The sequence below is a fragment of the Geotrypetes seraphini genome, chromosome 13 (assembly GCF_902459505.1).
Source record: "Geotrypetes seraphini chromosome 13, aGeoSer1.1, whole genome shotgun sequence".
Lineage (NCBI taxonomy): Eukaryota > Metazoa > Chordata > Amphibia > Gymnophiona > Dermophiidae > Geotrypetes > Geotrypetes seraphini.
In genome coordinates, this window is record NC_047096.1 from 13,655,452 (window position 1) to 13,678,497 (window position 23,046).

Below are 23,046 nucleotides of genomic sequence, written 5' to 3' on the forward strand. Positions count from 1 at the left end.
CTTTGCTTTGGCCACTATAAGGGCCAAAGCAAAGGGCTTGCTAAGGTCAATATTTAGATGCTGGATATTTGCTTAAAGATAGCCAGATAAGTGATTTGATTACTTTTATCCAGGTATTCTGAAGCTATCTGGTCTGTAGAAAATACACTGGATAAAGGACAGGTAGACAGATGGTTGTTTTTTCTACCAGTCTGTGGGTCAACTTTTCAAACTTAGGGGCCCTTTTCCTAAGTTGCTTTAGGTGCTAATGCATATCTAAGGCAGCAAAAAAATTGTCTAGCACAGGACACATTAAAGGCTTTCTGTGTTCGTTTTACCATCTGCACTCACCATACTGGCGTATACTGTTTACAATGTGATGAGAACAGGCAGTGGGGGGGGCGGGGCTGGGCTGGGATTGGAGGCGGGGCTGGGGTGTGATGGGGCAGGCCACATGCTTGCCCGCGAGAACTGAGCATGCTCACAATGACGGCATTAGCAGCTGAAAGTGCTGCTCCTGACTGCTACACTTTTTCCACTGTGCTGACCGTTCTCGGGACGGGCTGTGGATTTCTTCAGCTGGCAGGGCTTGGAGACCCCATTAGCTATGGTATTTTTATTTTTGGTGGGTGTGGGGGACGAAGCAGGGGGAGAAAGGAATGAAGTAAGGGAGTGCCTAGTGCCCACTAGGTTAACCGTTTGTCCCCTGAAAAATTCATGTCTGGCTACATCACAGACTATGGTATTAAGCCAGTGTTTCACAAACTGGGGACGTTGGGGAGGCGGAGAGGCACCGGCTGACTGCCCACAGGATTTGCCTCTCGTGGTGAGAGGCATATCCTGTAGGCAGTCAGCTGGCGTCAGCGCCTCTCCACCTCTCTGTGCGTCGTCCCTTCCAGCACCCCACATTGGCGACTCAGGGCCCCGACTGGAAGGTCTTCACGCGTGCATGCGACGTCATCGCGTTGACATCCATGCATTTCCAGATGCCTCGAGCTGCGGCCACCACTTTTAGGGTGCTGCGGCTTAGCAAGGTTTGCGCAACACTGTATTAAGCAATAGAAAGAACGCTACCTCCTACTGTGATACATGTTTGTTTTGTATTGTTTCTATTTGATTCCCTTTTGGTTGTTTGTTCCCTTTTGCAATTGCTAATAAAGATAATTGAAAAAAAAAAAAAAAGAAAGCATCCAATATTCAGCTGACGGAGGAGAGCGTTTTGCTCACTGCTGGTGAAGTTATTCCCAGGAATTCAAAGCCAGGACCTTTGCGGACTTAGCTGACTTAAAAAAACTAAAAAGGGTATTTAAAGCCTAACACATAGCTGCTTAAGTTGGTATTCAGCCCTTAAGTGGCCATGGGGTAGCGCAGAAAAAAAATACGAGTTTTATGTGATCCCTTTTACGCACTAAACCTGACCACGTAAGGACTGACCATCAGCATTTACACCGCCAAGTGCCGACTCTGCTCCCAGAATGCTCCCAACTCAGCCAGCGTCGAATGAGGCACCTACTGCGAATTTCAGCAGCACTGAGTAGGCAAAGCGCAGCTGAAAATGAGCAGTTCGCCCTAACTGGTCAGCAGCTGGTTTAATCTCTTCAAATAATGGCAGGAATGTCATTCGTGGCATGGTAAGGGGGGGCTGGGGTTGGACCGACATGGGCGCCGTCTTCGCAGGGGGTCCACCCCCCCTCCACGTATCTAGAGAGGGTTCAGAGGAGAGCGACACGTCTGATAAAAAGGATGGAAAATCTTTCATACGCTGAGAGATTGGAGAAACTGGGTCTCTTTTCCCTGGAGAAGAGGAGACTTAGAGGGGATATGATAGAGACTTACAAGATCATGAGGGGCATAGAGAGAGTAGAGAGGGACAAATTCTTCAAACTTTCGAAAAATAAAAGAACAAGAGGGCATTCGGAAAAGTTGAAAGGGGACAGATTCAATACGAATGCCAGGAAGTTCTTCTTTACCCAACGTGTGGTGGACACCTGGAATGCGCTTTCAGAGGACGTAATAGGGCAGAGTACGGTATTGGGGTTCAAGAAAGGATTGGACAATTTCCTACTAGAAAAGGGGATAGAAGGGTATAGATAGAAGAGTACTGTGCAGGTCCTGGACCTGTTGGGTCGCCGCGTGAGCGGACTGCTGGGCGCGATGGACCTCGGGTCTGACCCAGCGGAGACAATGCTTATGTTCTTATGTTCTTTAAATGTTCACAAACGCGAGCGGCATCGTCCACTTGCTGCTCACGCCGGCCTCATCCCCCTTCCGACGTCACGCCCTGGCCATGGAACCAGGACGCGACGTCAGAAGGGAGCCGAGGCTGGCACGAGCCACAGCCAGCGAGCATTTCAAGAGATGCACGGTGGGCGCTCAAGTGGTGGGGGAGGGGTGCGCAGCAACGCCGGGCGCCAGCCTCCCTCCTACGCCACTGAATGGGATGAATGATCTTTGTTCTTTCGTATCCTTGGGGAAAATCCCTTGAGACGTCGCGCCTAAGTGACCAGTCCTAAGACAGCGTCTTGAGATCCGGGGGACGGCTTCTTCTTTTAAGGGAGAAACCTGCAAAAAGAAAACTAAAAACCTGAACTCGGCTATTTATTCTGAGTTGATTTGCTCATTAGCCGCTGGGTAGGGGGAGAAAATTGTGTGGAAATGCAAAGACTTATTAGTTCAAAGAAACAGCTGCCAACCTAGGGCCGCTTCTCTGCTGCGTTTTATTACAGCCCTCCCCAGTGAACGCAGTGCCAAAAACATGTAAATTATTTATTCGTGCCGATTACAAAGCGACACTTAAGAGGAGAAATTAGAAAAGACTAAAACAAACCAGCAAAAAAAACAAAAAACAAAGAGGTTGCTTTGAGCGGGCCAAAAAGAGCACACCGCCCACCCGCTCAGAAATTACAAACCCGAAATAAAATGCTCTCTGGTAAAGATTGAATGTCCTGAAGCCTCCCCCCTCCCCCACCCCCTGAGGGCATGAAAATGCAACTCTCATGCAGTACCCACTTTTGTGACAATGAAAAGAAACGTACAGCAGCCTCTCAGGACCCTTCACAGCAAGACTTATTTTTTTTAAACAGGCTTAATCCTTCTGCTTTGGATGTAACATCATCATGTCCCCAGTGACTGAGTGGCAGAGCATTAACCTCCTCTGTATTAGAGAATGACAGGGGGGGGGGCAAATTTTTCCCCGTCCCTGCGGGAACTCATTTTCCCATCCCCGCAAATTCTTTTCCTGTCCCTGCCCCATTCCTGCAAGCTCTGTCCTCATCTGCACAAGCCTCGAACACTTTAAAATCATAAGTGTTCGAGGTTTGTGCGGTTAAGGCAGAGCTTACAGGAATGGGGCAGGGACAGGGAAATTCAGTTCCTGCGGGGACAGGGACAAATTTGTTTCCGTGTCATTCTCTGCACTGCACCACTCTAGAAATCAAAATGTAGCACAAGTGAGCTAAGTATAGTGCAGGGAAGCCATTGTGACATCACTGATGAAGTTGGCTCTTAGCCATTGGTGGCGTTATGATGTCACAATACCAGCTCTGGTTATCAGAGGCTGAAACTTTTCACACTAGTATTTATTCAGTTTCTATACTGTTCTCCCAAGTAGAGAATGACATGGGGGACAAATTTTTCCCCGTGGGAACTCATTTTCCCGTCTCATCCCCGCAAGTTCTTTTCCCGTCCCTGCCCCATTCCTGAAAGCTCCCATCTTCATCTGTTAAAGCCTCAAATACTTCATAAGTGTTTGAGGCTTGTGCAGTTAACCCTTTCAGGACCATAAGGATCGTAGGCCAATTTTTGTGGTTTTGACGACATTTTTATGGTAAAAAGGGCTTGCAGATGCCAAAAAATTGATTTTTTTTGTGAAATATCATTATTTTTATTTAAAAAAATCACACTTCTGGCTTATGGACAGTGTGGCAAGTGAATCTTCTCGTCAATCTAGCAACGACGCTAATGAATGAATGTCGGAACCAGTTTGTTTACATAAAGGCAGTATCATATGGAATCCGTACATATCAAATTTAGAACTGTAGACTATCCCAATCAAAATTTATAGGATTTTAAAGTTATGGGACAAATATGTCCCTTGGTCCTGAAAGGGTTAAGGCAGAGCTTACAGGAATGGGGCAGGGGAAGGAAACAGGGACAGCGACAGCGACAAAACTCATGGGAATGGGACAGGGAAATTGAGTTGTCTCCGTGTCATTCTCTACTCTGTATTATTTCGCTTCTCAGTCTCAGACAAAATGCAAAGGAGGACCTGTCCTCAGAAAATGGGTCAGACACTTTCTTCGATTGTAGTCCAAAAGCGGCCAGGTGCCAGAGCATGATAGGGATCCCTCTAGGCTTGTGTCGGGATGGTCACTCATACCAAAGACGACACTCAGAGCCATGTATTTAGTGCGGAAAAACAGTCCCATAAAACAAGCTGAGCCAAGAACTTTAACCACATTTTGGAACAACAGGCATGCCACATCACAAGCAGGGCCCACCCTCAGCAGATCTTTTTGCATCTCCTCAGACCAAGGAAGCCCTTTAGGAAAAGGTCTCAAGGCGGAGGAGCCTCTAATGGCTTCCTCCTAGATTGGGGGGCGGGTCTTCTGTACAAATGCCATCCAATTCTACTCAAGCAGCTCTGGAGGACTATGCTTCTCATATCACCCTTGAGGCCAGTGCAAATCTGCCGCCTTCTTTTTCAGGAGTTATCCTCCAAAAGACCCCCTCAAAGTCCTCTCTGCTCTTCATGGCCACGAGGCACTCTCCTTGTCATCTGAAGATACGGATTACACTGAGAAGGATCGTGATCAGGCTCCAGGCGATGCAAGCACCAATTCTGAGTACCTGCACCGGTTATGGCGGCTTTTTTCTACGTCAGATTGTCAAAAAGACAAAAAATTCATGTATGAAATTGCACTTATAGAAGAAAATTACCATAAGAAAGACTTCCTACGAGCTCTGTGGAGAAACAAAGATTGAGGGGCCCTGCATGGTGAGCATGGGAAGTGGTAAACTGCTGGTTGTTCCAAGCCAGTGTCTCTCAAACAGTGTGCCACGAGAGATTCCAGGATTTTACTTTATTTTTTAAAACTTTCTTCATAAGAATACACTAGAATAGATGACATGTACGTCGTGTACGCAAGAGTCTGTCAATGTTACGAGCGTCTCTGTGCATAAGGATACAACTGCCCAGACAAGCATCATTCTTTGACATGATTGGTCCTTGAAAACTTACCAGCAAGTAATTTTAGTTTGGGTTTTTTTTTTTTTTTTAATGCAGTAGTTATCCTAACTCGAGCAACAAAGCAATCAAAGCTTTGTTACCGTTTGGATCTTCTTATCTTTGTGAACTTGGATTTTCAACTCTGACAGAAATTAAATTAATTTTTTTTAAAAAAAAGAGATCGACTGCTGATGGTGGATGGTGGAATGCCCGTTTGCTTGTCGACTATCAAGCCGCGTTTTGAGTTAATTTGCACTCAAAAACAAGCACATCCTTTGCATTTATTAGCAATTCTATTCTATCTACTTTACTTTCACTGTTTTTACAATTACCCATACATAGCTTAAGAACTTTAAATAAATAACTCTCACATTTAATTTTTTAGTTTTGCAATTTTATAATTTCAATTATAATGCGCCACGAAAAACATTTGCTCCTTTTAGTGTGCCAGAGCTAAAAAAAAAAAAAGTTTGAGAGACACTGTTCTAAGCTATAGGAGCTGTTTCCTGCGCCAGGCTCCGTCAGACATCACCCACTTTTGAGGATTTGCAATATTCCTCGTCTTCAGAGAAGCCCTTTACCCAGGGAAATTCCTTTGAAAACTGCACCGTATATACATACATACTCACAGATTCAAACAACTTTCACTAGCCAGTGGGGCAATCCTGTAAAAGGCATACCTGCATTTACTCATATTTTTCATATATAAATTCAGACATATGGGCCACATGCAATGGTTGTCCTCAACATTCAACTGTAGGCTTGCATATAATAACCTACATATGCAATTGAGAAGGGAGTGAACACAGAGGAAGAAAGTTAGCATCTCTAGCATCAATACATGGATTTGATAGAAAGTGCATTAAATGGCACATTTATTCAGTTCATTCATTCAGTTTTCCCAGAGAAGCTCATAATGGTTTACATGAATTTTATTCAGAAACTCAAGCATTTTCCCCTGTCTGCCTCGGGGAGCTCAAAATCTATGTAATGTACCTGGGGCAATGGGGGGGGATTAAGTGACTTGCCCAGGGTCACAAGGAGCAGTGTGGGTGTTGAGAATATAAGAACATAAGAATAGACATACTGGGTCAGACCAATGGTTCCATCAAACCCAGTGGCCCGTTCCCACGGTGGCCAATCCAGGTCCCTAGTACCTGGCCAAAACCCAAAGAGTAGCAACATTCCAGCATCTCAAAGGATAGGAAGATTCCGGAACACCAATGAGAGCAACATTCCAGAGCTGAGACTGTGATGTCATAATGCCTCATTCCACAATGCCTCAGAGCCAACCTCATCAGTGATGTTACAATGGCTTAATTGTCCTAGTGCCTGGCCAAAACCCAAAGAGTAACAACATTCCATGCTACTGATCCAGGGCAAGCAGTGGCTTCCCCATGTCTGTCTCAATAACAGACTATGGACTTTTCCTCCAGGAATTTGTCCAAACCCTTCTTAAAACCAGCTCCGCTATCCGCTCTTACCACAACCTCTGGCAATGCGTTGCAGAGCTTAACTATTCTCCGAGTGAAAAAAATATTTCCTCCTGTAGCTTTAACCACTGCACCACACCTGCCATAAGCGGGCATACCTTCCGTTGAGTGAACCAATCCAGGATTTGCATTAGTATTCTATAATGGCATCAGGGCACCCTGAGGCCAATATACAACCGACCCTGTACCAGGGCTCCAGAAGGAGGCGTGAAATTACAGAATTGCCCCACAAGTAATTTAGAGACATACAAATACAAGTGAACAACGTAGAAAAGATGGATATGGTTTAAGGAAATAGAATTATTCCTCCTTAATTGTACTCTGAATGTAATTTCATAAGATTCATGCTGTTATATCATGTAATCTTCACGTTAGCCAAAGTAGCTTGCCAAGCCTTGTGTTTTCTAATTTAAAACTATCTAGCAACCCATATTCAAGTACTTATTCAAACCATAGGTGCCCTTCTGACTTTAGCTGAAAGTGAGATCAAAACTTAAGCATGCAATTCCCTGAGAGGTGGGTTGTATAAATCCATTAAAATACTACCTTCAGAAAACAACCGCTATAGGTAAGTAATTATCCTTTCTGCCCAGGCAAGGATTTTCAGAGACTCACAGACTGATGGGGATTAGCAAGATTGAAGAATGTCTGGGAGAAAGATTCCAAAAGCCTCATAAAGACAACCAGACGCTAGAAATGGGCCCAGGAGACAAGAGGAATTCTCACCTTATAGCACGTCTTGGTAGAGAAAGGATTAAAAACCCCAAATCGGCCTATCAGGAGCCAGAAATAAAAAGTACCCGTCAAGATTCTGCTCAAAGCTTTCTAGGAAAGTAAAGGCCAGGACTTTCAGGAAATCTGTAAGCTCTCCTGAATCCATTGAGCTCAACAATACTGAAGATTTCCTGGCGCAGTAATAGTTTAGTTTGAAAGAATAAATGCTCCATGAGGGTTCAAATTCTACCGACACGCCTTCCTTAAGGAAGCAGAGCAAGGAGGAGAAGAGCGGCAGCGCTGTATTGATTTAGCTGGCAGGCTTTGGCATCCCCACCAGCAAAGGTAAAAGGGTGCTGAAATTCTGGAGGAGGTCTAAGCCCAAAATGGGGGGGGGGGGGGGAGGCTCCAGGCCCCCATCCTTGGCTATGCACTGATTGTATCATTATTTGAATATTTTTACTACAAGCAGCCCCCTTTCCTTCTCCTGCTGACTCTCTCTCTGGCCCCCTTTCTCTGTCTGTCTTTCTGTCCCTCTCCCTGCCCCTGTGTCTTTCTTTCTTTCTCTCTCCCTCCCTCCTGCTGTCTGTCTGTCATTTTTCCCCATTTCCCTGTGCAGCAGCATAAGGGGTTAGGGAGTTTCTCAGGCTGGCAAACTGTCCTCTCCTCTCCCTCTCTAATGCTCCTCCTATGTTTTCCTTTTCTGTTCTCTTCCTCCTTCACAATCCCCTCCTCTTTGTCCTCTCTCTCTCTCTCTCTCTGCTTCTCTCCTCCTCTCCGATTTTCTTCTTCTACCTTGCCTCTCCTCCACCCTCTGATGCTCATCTCTCCTGATTCCCCCCTCTGGTGCTGCCCCACCCGTGGTTGGCACCCATTGGCTGCTGCGCGCGAGACCTGCCAGCGGCCGGATCCAATGGGAAGCAGCCATCTGTTGGAGGCTGGAGTCGGGAGTCAGCACCAGGAGCTTTAACGGCTGGTGGTTCCGCATAGAAAGAATCCCGCGCCTCTTTGAAAACTGTCACGCCGCTGGAGCCGGGAGGCGACGGAGAGGGCAGGGGGTGCTAGCGGCCAGCAGCCGCTGCTCCGCAGGTGTAGAGCAGGGAAGGGCGTGCATGCGCACTTGTCTTGCCTCGCGTGAGGCCAGACCGTAAGCCGCGCATGCGCACTTCCTAGCTACAGCTCACAGAAAACGGATGCATGCATAGGAAGTGCGCATGCGCGGCTTACCGTTTTATTATATTAGATTGTAATTATCAATTGCCTATGTTTGATTTATTCTTGCTGTACATTGCCTCGACTGAATTCCTTTAAAAGAGCGATAAATAAATCGTAATAAATAAATAAGTGCATAAGTGCTAGAATTCCAGACATTTATATGTTCATAGTGTTTCCAGGTGTCAGGGTTTCCTCGGACATGTCCTCTTTATGAGAGCTCCATTGGGCATCTGGGCGGCTTTTGACTCTTTCCCCGTTCTCTGGCATCTCTCTCTCCTCTCTCACTTTCTTTTCCTTCTCTGGTCTTCCTTCTTTATTTTTTGCCTCCGTCTAAATTAAATTATTTCTTACAATGCAGTCCTCAGTTTCCCTCTTTTCATTGTGTCTATCCACAGCATGCCACTTCTTTCCTTCACCCCTCCACTATCTCACTAACTCTATCTTCTTCCCCCATCCTTTTTCTTTATCCCTCCTTCCATCCAGTATGTGTTCTCTTTCTCCACTTCCATTCAGCATTTGCTCTCCCTTCTCCCCATTTACCTCATCTGCCCTCTTCTCTCTCCCCCTTCTCCCCACTTCCATCATCTGTCCCTTCTCCCCACTTCCATCATCTTCCCCTTCTCCCAACTTCCATCATCTGCTCTCCTCTCTCCCCCTTCTCCCCACTTCCATCATTTCCCCCTTCTCCCCACTTCCATCATCTGCCCTCTTCTCTATCCCCCTTCTCCCCCACTTCCATCATCTTCCCCTTATCCCCACTTCCATCATCTGCCCTCTTCTCCCTCCCCCTTATTCCCACTTCCATCATCTGCCCCCTTCTCTCAATCTCTCCATCCACCACAGGCCCATCTCTCCCCCTTCCTCTCACCTTTCTTTCCAATTTTGGCAACAAGATGGGCAATGTTGCTCCCCCCCCCACGATGACACTCAAGATCAGTAACGGCCCCCCCGGCACTCAAGATCGGCAATGGGCCTCCTCTTCCCTGGGCATCAACAGCACTTCAGATTGGCAACGCGGTGCTCAGTCCAAAGCTTCCCTCTGACTTGAACTGCCTGGGTGGAAACAGGAAGCTGCGTTAGAGGGGAAGCTTTGGGCTGAGCACCGCGTTGCCGATCTTTAGTGCTGTTGATGCCTGGGGAAGAGGAGGCCCATTGCCGAACTTGAGTGCCGTCGCGGGAGGGGGGAGGCCCATTGCCTATCTTGAGTGCTGCGGGGGGGTGGGGGGGGCCCATTGGCGATCTTGAATTGCATTGCAAGGGGGGGGGGGCGATGCCGCCTATTGCCATTGCAGCCCCCAGACGCTGATGGCCCCAATCCGATCTTGCTGGCCCATGCGGACCGGCAGGAATTTTCTGCAGACCGGCACCGGTCTGCAGACTGGCGGTTGAAGAACACTGATCTAGTCTCCTACATTTCCGCATTCTCCTTCCCTTTCTGATAACAGCAGCCTGAATAAAACCTTTCCCCCCCCCATTGTTTTATCCTCTTTCGTTCGCTCTCCTTTACTTTATTGGATTTCACCCATAGTCCTTTTGTGCCATGTTATTCCGTTCTGTTTTTGTATTTGTCACTATGTACTTTGGTTGTGTATCCCCCTGATTTTAAATATTTTGTATAATTGCTTAGTATTACGATAGGCTATATATCAAATAATAATTAAACTTGAACTTGAAATGTGAAACTTCTATGGCACTGGGAGGGGGTATTATATAATGATCGGCTCTGGGTATCAAATATACTAGATACACTAGTGCAGTTACCTGATCCACTGGTGTGTGTATATGGGTGTGAAAGGGGCGGAGCCGTGTGTCCTCTTTTTTGTCTTCCCAAATATGGTAACCCTTTGTGTGCCGGTGTAAACATGGGTGCCAAGATTATAGAATGGCCTGTTAAATGCAGTTAGTGCATAATATAATAAAGACATCATCATAGTACATAACAGCACCGATGATACATAGAGCAGATGCTATTCAGTAGCCCAATTTGAATAATTCATTTTGTTAAGTCTGGCTCATTTCTCGAAAAACTTATGTATACTGCATTGTGTACTAAGAATAAAATACAATTCAATAATACAAGAGAGTCACAGAGATCATCAATTAGAGCCTTTAAAACCCCACAATATTAGGCAATACAGCCCTAAAATACAGGTAGTCCAGTTCAATGATAGCAGTTCATTCACACTACCGCAAATAAAGAGGACTTCAAGCTTTTCTGGGACGTTAACAAACTGCTCCGGGACCTTAAAACAATGAATGGCTCATTCCACATCTGTGGTGCAGCCACTGAAAAAGCATGCACCAGCCAACATTCCAACCGTACCACAGATTGAGAAGGGCACATTCAATAACTTCCCTTGGCTAGATCTCCGTGGTCTAGCTCAGTGGTTCCCAACCCTGTCCTGGAGGAACACCAGGCCAATCGGGTTTTCAGGCTAGCCCTAATGAATATGCATGAGAGAGATTTGCATATGATGGAAGTGATAGGCATGCAAATTTGCTTCATGCATATTCATTAGGGCTAGCCTGAAAACCCGATTGGCCTGGTGTTCCTCCAGGACAGGGTTGGGAACCACTGGTCTAGCTGTTCATACTGCATAATTCCTCCTCTCAAATAAAAAGCAGCAGCAAAAGCCTCAGACTGCAAACAGGAAACTTGTGCAGAACCGCCATAGCCTTCGGACCCTTTCCCCACTAAGTATATACGCATTGCCATATCGGGACAGACCAAAGGACTGTAAAGCCCAGTATCCTGTTTCCAACACTGGCCAATCCAGGTCAGAAGTACCTGTCAGGATCCTCAGTCTAGCAGTCAATGAGGCTTCTGCTGCATTCTGGACTAGTTGCAAATGCTTCACCAATTTCACAAAAGACCACAGTCCAAAATGCTAATCACAGAGGATTAGAGGTTGTGGTAAGAGCAGATAGCGTAGCTGGTTTAAGAAAGGTTTGGGCAATTTCTGGAGGAAAAGTCCATAGTCTGTTATTGAAACAGACATGGGGGAAGCCACTGCTTGTTCTGGATCGGTAGCATGGAATGTTGCTACTCCTTGGGTTTTGGCCATGTACTAGTGACCTGGATTGGCCAATGTGAGGACGGGCTACTGGGCTAGATGGACCATTGGTTTGACCCAGTATGGCTATTCTTATGTTCTTACATGAGCCAAGTAAAGGACAATTAAGCCATTGTAACATCACTGATGAGGTTGGCTCTGAGGCACTGTGGAATGAGGCATTATGACATCACAATCTCAGGTCTGGAATGTTGCTCTCATTGGGGTTAAAGAATCTTTGAGATGCTGGAATGTTGCTACTCTTTGGGTTTTGGCCAGGTACTAGGGACTAAAGAGTTGCGCGGGAACAGAAGCCCGAAGATCTTCTAGGCACCGGCACGATCTGTGCCTGCGTGCCCGTGCCAGACGGGGGGGAGGGTAAGTTTAAGTTGTTCGGGCGTGGGGGGGGGGGCAGTTCGTATGTGGGGGGGGGGGTGCTGGTTGGAGCGAGGGGGCCTTTGCGAGCGGGGGGGGGGAGCGATGCCGGTTATCGGGGGGGGGGGGTGCTCGCAAATCGAGTCAACACTCGGTTTGCGAGTCAAAAGTTTGCTGAGTGTTTTGCTTGTCTTGCAAAACACTCGCAAACCGAGGTTTGACTGTAAGTGGGAAAGTTAATGATATGGGCTATCAATAAGATGTGTCTGTATTGTGATGCTAATTGATTGTTGATTTTTTTCAATTTATATATCTACAATGTATTAATTGAGTTGAGATGATATTCTTTGTAAAGATTTTTGTTGTGTGTATTTTATTTTTATAACTTAATAAAAATGATTGAACACAAGATGTGTTTAACCCCAGTTATCAGTAACTGTAGGGGCTCCTTTTACTAAGGTGCGCTAGTGTTTTTAGCGCCCGCTAGCCGAAAAATTACCGCCCGCTTAAAAGGAGGCGGTAGCGGCTGTCGCATGCGGCAATTTAGAGCACATTAAGGCCCTAATGCACCTTTGTAAAAGGAGCTCTAGGTCTCATGACATAAAAAGGGACCTGTGTTAAAATAGTTTGAGTGAGTGGTCAAATGGTCTGTCTTTAACCCTTTCAGGACCATAAGGATCGTAGGCCAATTTTTGTGGTTTTGACGACATTTTATGGTAAAAAGGGCTTGCAGATGCCAAAAGATAGATTTTTTTTGTGAAATATCATTATTTTTTTTTTTAAAAATCACACTTCTGGCTTATGGACAGTGTGGCAAGTGAATCTTCTCGTCAATCTGGCAACGACGCTAATGAATGAATGTCGGAACCAGTTTGTTTACATAAAGGCAGTATCATATGGCAGGGCAAGGCAAGGCGCTGCACTTGAATATTAACTGCCCAGTTAATATTTGAGTCAACTTTTTTTAGGGGGAATAAAAGTTTACCTTGATTTAAATTCGAGTATATATGGTATACAGGGAGCTATCAAACAGTAATTTTTTTTGTAAGAATGATGCTTCTGGTTCAGACAAGGGCTTCAAAGGATTCTAGAATGCAATAAAATAAAATACTAAGACAAACATCAAAATCATTAAAAAAAACCAAATCTCAGAAATAAAAAAAGAATTCATTTCAGCAGCCATTAATCATATGGAACTACCATTTTGCAACACTTATGTATAGCAAATAAACCTCTTTTTTAACTTCTTGCTAGATGTCTACCTGCTTTGATCAGAATATACGGCTCTGCTAATTTATAAATCGGGGGTATTCTGAGTAATTTTGAAATATCAAATTTAGAACTGTAGACTATCCCAATCAAAATTTATAGGATTTTAAAGTTATGGGACAAATATGTCCCTTGGTCCTGAAAGGGTTAACCATAGCCCATAACTACACCCCCTAAATGACCACAAACTACGTAAACAAAATTAACCTGAAATGCCATGAATCCACCCTCTGCAGAGTGCCAACAGGGTATTTCCTCTTCTACTGCACATAGGGCTCCTTTTACTAAGCTGCGCTAGTGGTTTTAGCGTGCAGCTAGACGCTAATGCCTCCATTGAGCTGGCGTTAGTTTTTCCGCGTAGCGCAGGAGTTAGCGCGCGCTAATCTGTAGGATGGAGGGAGGGAGAGATGGAAGGGTCGGCGAGGGTTCAGCTGCGCAGCGGGGGAAGGGGGGGGGGATAGAAAGATGCTCTGGGTTTGTGATTGGGCAGTTTCCCCGAAAATAAGACCTAATGGGTTTTTTGGGCCCCAAAATGAATATAAGACAGTGTCTTATTTTCAAGGAAATACGGTAGTATGAGGGATCTTAATAAAAGTGAGAAAACTTTGATTATTTTTTTTTTAACACTATTTATTAAATATCTCAAAAGCGATTACATCACTTTTCCACATAATCACCCTGTTGTGCGATACATTTTTCCCAGCGCCCTACTAACTTCCTAACGCCATCAGAAAAGAATGCTTTTGGTTGAGCGCGAAAATATGAAAGTGCGTCGTTTATAAAAGGCTTGTTCAATAGGGAGCCCTTTATAAAATACACATGATGCCACAAAATAAATATATGTTTGGTGGCAAACACATCAGAAGAAGCCATTTACCCAGTAAACCCTTCAAAGAAAGAATAGCGCCCCTCAGGGCTTTGCACATGTGAGTAGTGACACAGAGAAGTCGTGATTTTGCCACATACATGGGAAAGGGCTGGACTTTGTAAAACTAAACATCTGAGCGAACGCTGAAAGCCAAACATTTGTCATTTGGAAGTGGTTTAAAGCTGCTTAGAAGAAAGCACATTCTCCCCCCCCCCAAGCACTCCTCCAAAAGCCCAGGCCTAAATGAGCAAATAGCTAGAGGTTACTATATGACTCGAAGCAGAGATTTTTTTTTGCAATATAAATGTACTGCCATTCTAAAAGATGGCTTTACTTCCCCAAAATTTCTCAATTGGTGTTACAGAGCCATCAGAAGCGGCATCCCAAATACACAAGGTATTAATTTCAGGGACTATGTTGCCACTAGAAACATAGAAACATAAGCTCCTACCACAATTCATCATTAATTTTGTTTCAATTTATAATCGCTAAATCTCTTTATTTATATTTTATTTTCTTTATGTGTTTTTTTTATACTTGGTATCAAATTATGATGCTTAAATAAATAGTACTGAAATTTCATAGAACTTATCTTTTAAAGTCCCGGTTCAGAATTAGCTGAAACCAGGAACCGTTAGCCGCCAGCGCCGACATGCATGTTTCGTACAGCAAAACTTCTTCAGGGCGTGGCAAAACTACAATCAACAAAACAGTATTATAAAAAAACCTCCCCTATTACTTCTTTATAGCATATACCGCATAAATAAACTTACTTATTTTTAGTTGAACACTCTTCTAAGTACCTTTTTTCATTTATTTCAATTTTTATTGCATATTTATGGTATCTATACTGTAAACCGCTTTGAACCTCACGGTATAGCGGTATACGAGAAATAAAATTATTATTATTATTATTATTTTAAACATGGCGGGCATCAACGCTGATCCAGCGAACAGAGTTAGATCAATGCTCCGCCTATCCCACGTCGTAAAGACCAGGGATGAACGTGATAGGCTAGAACTGGCTTGTTTATTTATGCTGTATATGCTATTGAGAAGTAATAGTGGAGGTTTTAATAATACTGTTTTGTTGATTGTAGTTTTGCCACGCCCTGAAGAAGTTTTGCTGTTATAGCTGTGGGAGCTGCTTTCTTTTTGAAATTCCCTTGCAAGTGCATTGTAAACTATAAAGCGGATAAATCTGTTTTTGTGGATCCATCACATTTGGAGAATTTTTTGATTGATAAGGTTTCACTGAAAGTTTCAGATACTAACGTAGATGTTGAAGGACACATTAGATATGGTCATTTTGTATATTAAGGATGATCTTATATATAACTAGTCTTTAAGCTCGTTACATTAACGGGTGCTAGAATAGATGTATGTCTGTCTGTGACCCTTTATCTCTCTCTCCTTGGCCGCTCTGTGTCCTTCTGTCTTTCCCCACCCCCCCGAGCAAAGCTGTCTGCCCCCAGCACACACCTCCCCCCAAAGCAGCCCCATTTCCCTCTCCCTGTCTCTCCATGGCCCCTTCTGTCTTCCCCCCAGAGCAAAGCTGTTTGCCCCAAGTACACCCCTCCCCACAAAGCAGCCCCCTTTCCCTCTCCCTGTCTCTCCATGGCCCCTTCTGTCTTCCCCCAGAGCAAAGCTGTCTGTCCCCAGCACACCTCCCCCCCAAGCAGCCCCCTTTCCCTCTCCCTATCTCTCCATGGCCCCTTCAGTCTCCCCCCAGCATACCTCTCCCCCAAAGCAGCCCCCTTTCCCTTTCCCTCTCCCCCTGTATTGATCCCCTTCTTACCTTCCCTCCATCCCGGCGTCTTCTGGCCTGCTCCTCTTCAAAGCAGCCTGCAATCGTGGTGGCCGGCTTTAGCGAACCTCGCAGACCGCTCTCCAACTTGGTAGCATGTTCCCTCTGACGCGATCCTGTGCATCAGAGGGAACGTGCTACTGAGGTTCTTTAAAGCCGTCCACGATCGCAGGCTGCTCTGAAGAGGAGGATCAGCGGCGGCGGCGGCGGCAGTGAGAGAGGCCGGGAGGTGTGTTCCCTGCCGAGGACGTGGGCAGGGAGAGAGCTTGCCTGCGCTTCTGGTTGGTGAGTGAGGGCGGGAGGAGGGGAGTGGCCAGAATGTTCCCTGCCGCCGGGTTCTAAAATGGAACATGGCCACGGATCACACACCACAGCGGCAGGGATCATGCTGTTTTAACAGCGCATGCACCGGTAAGCTTTTATTATATAGGATTACATTTTGAACTTTATTTTCCACATCAGATTCCAAAATATGGAAATGAATTTTACATTGTTTAGCCTGGGCTGTAGAAAGCCAATAGGTTTAGCTTTTTTCGTTTTCCATTTTCTTTCCCTTCTGTGGGTTCAGGCAGCAAAAAGGTAAATCCATCCACACAGGATCCATCTGGCAGGACTTGCGCATTAATAGCTTCAGTTGAAGGGTTCAAAAGTTTTCTGTAGGTTAGTTTCTGAACCACTACATGTTTTTCAGGATGACAGACTTGGATGGGTTTCCATCGGGTAGGGCTGCGACTATAACACACTAAACCGGAAACATGAGCCGAGCTGGGCGAGGGAAGAGCTACAAGGCCGATTAAAATGGTTAACCTCAAATCCACAGCTGGACAAAATAAAAAAAACCAACAACCCAAAACACAACTATTCATTTCAGTGTAACGGTAAATGAGACTGCTGAATTTCATGCCAAATGTTACCATTCCCAATGACCCGCAAGGAAAGCGAGCCGACTGTATCACTTATAACCTCCTCCCAACTTCCTCTCGTAAAAGCTGTAACATCTGTAGAAGAGAGACTCACTTCTGTGAGAAACGTAGAAACCTGATGGCCGACAAAGGCCAAGTGGAAAGGTTAGCCATGAATGTAGAGAGAAATGGAAATCTCCACGACACCAGCTTCTGAAATAATGTTCCTCTGCCTTGAAAGTAAGTTTATTTGGTGTTTTTTTTTTTTTTTTTTAAAAAGCACCCTATTCCCCACCCCTACCACTCCCATATGCTAGTTCAAGAGCAACAGATGGAGGCAGAAGGTGGCCACGGAGGTCCGAGGCTCGGTCACAGTAATGGAATCCTCTTGTCTTCCTATTATGCCCCCGTGTCATTTTTTTAATTTTTGCAGTTGGACATCGCATCTCTCCACAGACCTAATACGGGGGGTCCTTTTACTAAGGCCCTCTTTTACAAAGGCGCGCTAAATCAACGCGAGCGCGAACTGCTAACGCATCCATAGAATAATATTATTATTTGTTTGAAATAGTGTATTCTCTGTAATATTTTGCTATTTTCAATTCAATGTATTACACTATTGTAATTTAATAAAATAATAAAATGTGTTTTTTTTAAAAAAAGAACAACATGCGTGTGTGTTTGGCGCGCGCTAATATCTCATGCATGTTAAAACGCTTAGCGCACCTTTGTAAAAGAGGGGTCAGGTGGCCTAGCCATTTTAACGCGCGCTAAATATTAACACAGCCATAGATAACGGATGCGTTAGCATTTAGCGCACGCTCAAACGGGTGGCGCGCCTTAGTAAAAGGACCCCGTAATTTGAAGCCAATAAAAACAAAAGGAAAAAGTTCAACAACAATCTGTTAGAATCGATCTTGTTGAAAAATCGATCTCTGCTATGAAAATTCAATCTAGTCAAAATTTAAGGGACAAAAATTTGTTAGGAAGTAGAGAATGACACGGTGACAAAATTCATCACCGTTCCTGTCCCCGCGGAAACTATCTTCATGCCATTCTTTAATGAGAGAGGGAAGAATCAGAGTATGAATGGCCACAACCACTGACCCGCAAGCTTTGCTTTGAAGAATGCTGGTGTAGAAGGACTGGAATTGCCTACCCCTGGTCTAGAGAGACTGGGAAATTAAGTAATCTCAAATTAAGATTTCTATTTGCATTTTCCAGATTTTCTATCTTCCTAATAGAGAATGACACGGTGACAAAATTCATCACCGTTCCCGTCCCCGCGGATATCCGATGGACCTCAGGTCTGACCCAGCAGAGGCATTTCTTATGTTCTTATGACTGAGGTTGAAATAGACACTAGAAAATGACATGGGATTATTTCCCACGGTTATCCGCGGGGACGGGAACGGTGATGAATTTTGTCACCGTGTCACCGTGTCATTCTCTATTAGGAAGATAGAAAATCTGGAAAATGCAAATAGAAATCTTAATTTGAGATTACTTAATTTCCCAGTCTCTCTAGACCAGGGGTAGGCAATTCCAGTCCTTGAGAGCCGGTGCCAGGTCAGGTTTTCAGGATCTCCACAATGAATTGCATGCACTGCCTCCTTGAGATGCAAATCTATCTCATGCATATTTATTGTGGATATCCTGAAAATCTGACCTGGCTCTGGCTCTCGAGGACCGGAATTGCCCTACGCCTGCTCTAGATTATGGTTTCCTAAGGACTTGTTTCAATTGTTTTTGACCTCTGTCTTGAAATCTTCAGAGACTAATATTCCACCATTACAGAAACTGAATTATGCCAATTTGGTTACAGAAGTAGTGGCAGAAGAGTCTGGTGGATCAGATCTCACGGGATTCTTAGACTCGTCCCAAATGGAAGTTAAAGCTAGAGCAGGGGTCTGAAAGTCCCACCTTGAGGGCCGCAATCCAGTCGGGTGTTCAGGATTTCCCCAATGACTATGCATGAGATCTATGTGCATGCACAGCTTTCAATGCATATTCATTGGGGAAATCCTGAACACCCGACTGGATTGCGGCCCTCAAGGAGGGACTTTGAGATCCCTGAGCTAGAGCCACTTTATTAGTGACATTTGTGTTTATACAGGATAAAGAAGCAATTTTTTGATTATTCTACATGTTGAATTTTTGGGCTTTAAAATAGCAATATTTCTTGATGTGTCCATTTGGAGACATCAAGAAATTCTTAACTTAACTTTTTGTGAATCCGTTTTGAATTTGGGAGCGATCTACCAACTATGTTTTCCATGTAAATGTTGTATTTCTTATCAAAATAATAGATATGTGTTCTATGAACTGGATCAATTACAGTTTGTTTTTTTTGGAAGGCAAGACTGCTTCAAGGACTCCTCATGTTGATGCTAATGTCTAGATATCTGGTCAGTTATAATTCAGTTTAACAGAGTCTCTGTATTTCTTTATTTATCTTTTCTTATAATTCCAACTTCCTTTAAGTGATTGGTCCCTCTCTTTTCCTAATTTGAGGACTATATTACTGTAACTGATAATGGTATTACTTTTTTTTCTTCTGTAAAATAATTTTTTATTTCTTTTTCAAAGCTTGTTCTTTGATGTAAATACAAAATGCAATTAACTCCCCCCCAATTATAATAGAATAGTAATACAAATATAGCATAACATACCAAAGAATAATACTCTAGAAATTCAATTTATAAAACTGTAATATGAAATCAAAGAGACTGTCCAAAATCTGTAGCATAGTAACACAGTAACACATAGTAACATTGTAAATGACAGCAGATAAAGACCCGACTGGTCCAGCCAGTCTGCCCAACCGTACACACTCTATAAATTAATGATTTAATTTATATTGTCCTTTATATATCTGGGCCAGAAACCCAGAGCTCTGCCCGGTACTGTGCTTAGGCTCCATCTACTGGAGTCTCCTTCAAAGCTCACTCCAGTCCATCTAAACCAGTGTTTTTCAACCTTTTTACACCTATGGACCGGCAGAAATAAAAGAATTATTCTGTGGACCGGCATCGGTCTGTGGACCGGCGGTTGAGGAACATGGGGCTAAGTCGTGGGCCAGACCCCGCCCATCTCTACCCAATGTCCACCCCAGACCCCGCCTCCATAATAGTACTAATTGCACCTTGCACGTCCCGTGCCTCATCTGGAAGCCTTCCCTCTGACGTTGCAATGGCGCAGGATGCCCGTAGGAGCCGCTGCCCGTGGCTTTGAGCACTGAATCAGTTAGGAAGAGGGAGCTGGCTCGAAGATAACGCCGCATCGATCGCACCGTGGACCGGCGGTTGAAGAACACTGTTTTGGGCCTGATGCACGTGCTGGCCCTGTGGACCGGCAGGAAATTTCTGTGGACCGGCACTGGTCCATGGACCGGTGGTTGAAAAACACTAATCTAAACCATCCCAGCCGTTGAAGTCCTCCCCAGCCCATCCTCAACTGAATGGTCATATATGAGATACAGGCTGTGTAAGTCTGTCCCCTATTGGCCTTAGTTCTCCAATATATACCATTATTTTTTAATTTGAGATCCTTTGTGTTCATCCCGTGCTTTTTTTTAAAAACTCTATCACCTTTTCCTCTCCACCACCTCCCTCGGGAGTGCATTCCAGGCATCAACCACCCTTCAACCTCATCTGCATTTCTCCAGCATAAGACCAACAAAACAGTAATGTCTTCATGCCTATCTTAAAAACAAAGAACTGCTCAGATCATTGGCCTGCAGGGGCCACAATGAAAAAAAGACCACTCATGTAGGGTTGCTAGATTTTACTATAGGGTTTTCTTGGCCTAAATGAGTGTACCAAGTTAATTTACTCCCAAAGTCCACCATGAATCAGCCCCTAACCATGTGTTGCCGGTAGACACCTTGGTGAAGACATCTACCTCAAAGTGGTAGATGCCTAACTTGATTTTTAAAATCGATTTATTTAAAAATTTATGACCTCACAACCATCCAACAATTCTGAGTGAGTTACAATCCAATATACATAATTAAAACAATGTCACAAATTACAAAAAGACATAAAAACAAATCATTTCATAATCTATAACAAAACAATAATATTCTTCCTAACTCAGTCATTTACCAAAACAAACTTACACAACACAGTAAAAAAGATCCCCTTACATAATTCCTACTCAATCATTTACCGGAAAAGCAAAATTTTAACCAATTTTCTTAACTTAAGCCAATCAATCAATTTAATTGTGTGCGTACATCGTCTATGCACGCTGATGTGCGCACACAACCTTAGACGCCATGTACAGAATTTGGGGGTAAGTGCTTCAGGGTTAACTTTGCAGGGACCACATGTTAGCCTACAACCTGCCCCTTAAATGGTGCTGTGCGGTTCATAGTCATTCGCGCGCAGGACTTCAGCGCAGCGCAGACAAATCGGCTCGAGACCCCAGCGCGCCACCTAAAAAGTTACTTTTAAAGAGCTCCGACGCGGGGTGTAAGTGGGGAACCCCCCCCCCAGTTTACTTCATACTCTTCGCGCTGCCGTTAAGGGGGGGTTGGGGAGTTGGAACCTTCCATTATAGAGTAAACTTAACTTTTTCCCGATTTTCTAGGAAAAAGTTAAGTTTTCTCTATAATGTGGGGGGTTGCACCCCCCCCCATCGGCAGCGCGAAGAGTGTGAAGTAAAGTGGGGGGTTCCCCCCCCCCCACTCCCCGTTGGAGCTCTTTTAAAGTAAATTTTTAGGCAGCACGCTGGGGTCTTGCGCCAAATTGTCTACGCTGCAATGTCGGCGTGCCAAAATCTCGCGCGCTTTTGTCCCGTCACCGTGCTGTGCATAAGAAAGTCTTGCATTCCAATGTGTTACACTCAGATTCTGGCGCAATGTAATAAAAAGACCTCTTAGGTAGTTAGGGCCCAAAATATAGAGAGCCGTTAATAACAAAGATAAATTTTACTCCTAATTTATTAGGTAACCCATAAAGATGCTATATGTGATCTACAACATGAAGGCCCCCTCCCTAGGGTTGACAGATTTTCTCTTTTAAGAAAGAGGACACTTGGCCCTGTCCTGTACTGCCCACAGCCCCACCCCCACCCCCACACAAACCTCGTGTTTCCCTCCCCGAACTCTAGGCCGTGTCTAGAGGGCCTTCTGCGCCTGCGTGGACACAGACGCGATGATATCACGGCTCGTTTGCACATGCATGCGATATGTCAACATCCGCCCATGCGCAGAGGCCCTTCAGACACGGCCCCGAGCTCAGGGCCTTCCAGAACCCGGAGAAACTGAAGTCTCTGAATTCCTTGTTGCATAGCCCAGTCCTGAAATTACTAGTTTTAGGACCAGAGACGTAAGGCCTTCAGCAGTTACACTGGCAAATCTTCCACAACAAAACAAATACATGCCATCAAAAAAGCGCCTGATTTTGCAAAGACAGGGATCCAATATTATACTCATATAAAGGATCAGCTGTTTAAACAGTAACCTTATACCTCCAGTAAGTATTCTTAAGGCTGGATTTAAACACTATTTCCCAGTCACAGCATCTCTGATTTATAAACATGTAAAGGCCCATTTTGCACAGAGTGTTGAGACTGGAATTCAGGTATCCAGGTCAAACCATGCTTAATTCCAGTGGTATTTTACAAAAGGCTTTCCTGAATGTGAAGCCTCTTGTTAAATACATATAAGTAACACATGCAAATTTTCCAGCGTGTACAGCAAGAGCGGCCTTTTTACAAACGTTTTCAAGTCCAAAAACAGCTGCATCAACACAGCATTTTCCATTTGTAAGTGCAAAAGAGTGTACGGAAAATGAAGATAAGTGGAGAGCTAGAAGAAGGAAAGATACGATGAAAAATGTAGATAAAGCTGGAGAAAATCAGAAAGGAAGAGATAAGAGACAGACCAACTTTTTGCCTCCTTACCTCCACAGTGAGTGAGGCCATATAATGTATAGCCCTTATGACAAAGGCACTGAAAGCTCCCCGGAGAGTTGACACATGTATGATCACAGGTCCGGTCAAACGAGCATTCATCAATGTCTGGAAGAGAAACAGAAGATGGGACAAAAAGACCGAGAAAACATGCTACATGGGAAAGATGCCATGAAGGGTAGAGCAGGTCCTAAGAACAGAGTCCGGGAAAAACCTGGACATGTC

The 23,046-nt window shown here is 44.6% G+C and overlaps 1 protein-coding gene across 6 annotated transcripts in view; it reads right to left on the minus strand.

Moving 5' to 3' along the window:
• Window positions 1-23,046, minus strand: part of SCUBE3 (signal peptide, CUB domain and EGF like domain containing 3) — a 247,118-nt gene that overhangs the window by 30,253 nt on the left and 193,819 nt on the right. For all 6 annotated transcript variants that reach the window (XM_033919102.1, XM_033919097.1, XM_033919101.1 and 3 more), the window contains one exon: window positions 22,813-22,929. In XM_033919102.1, the coding sequence (XP_033774993.1) occupies window positions 22,813-22,929 (117 nt within the window). The remainder of the gene's footprint in view (window positions 1-22,812; window positions 22,930-23,046) is intronic.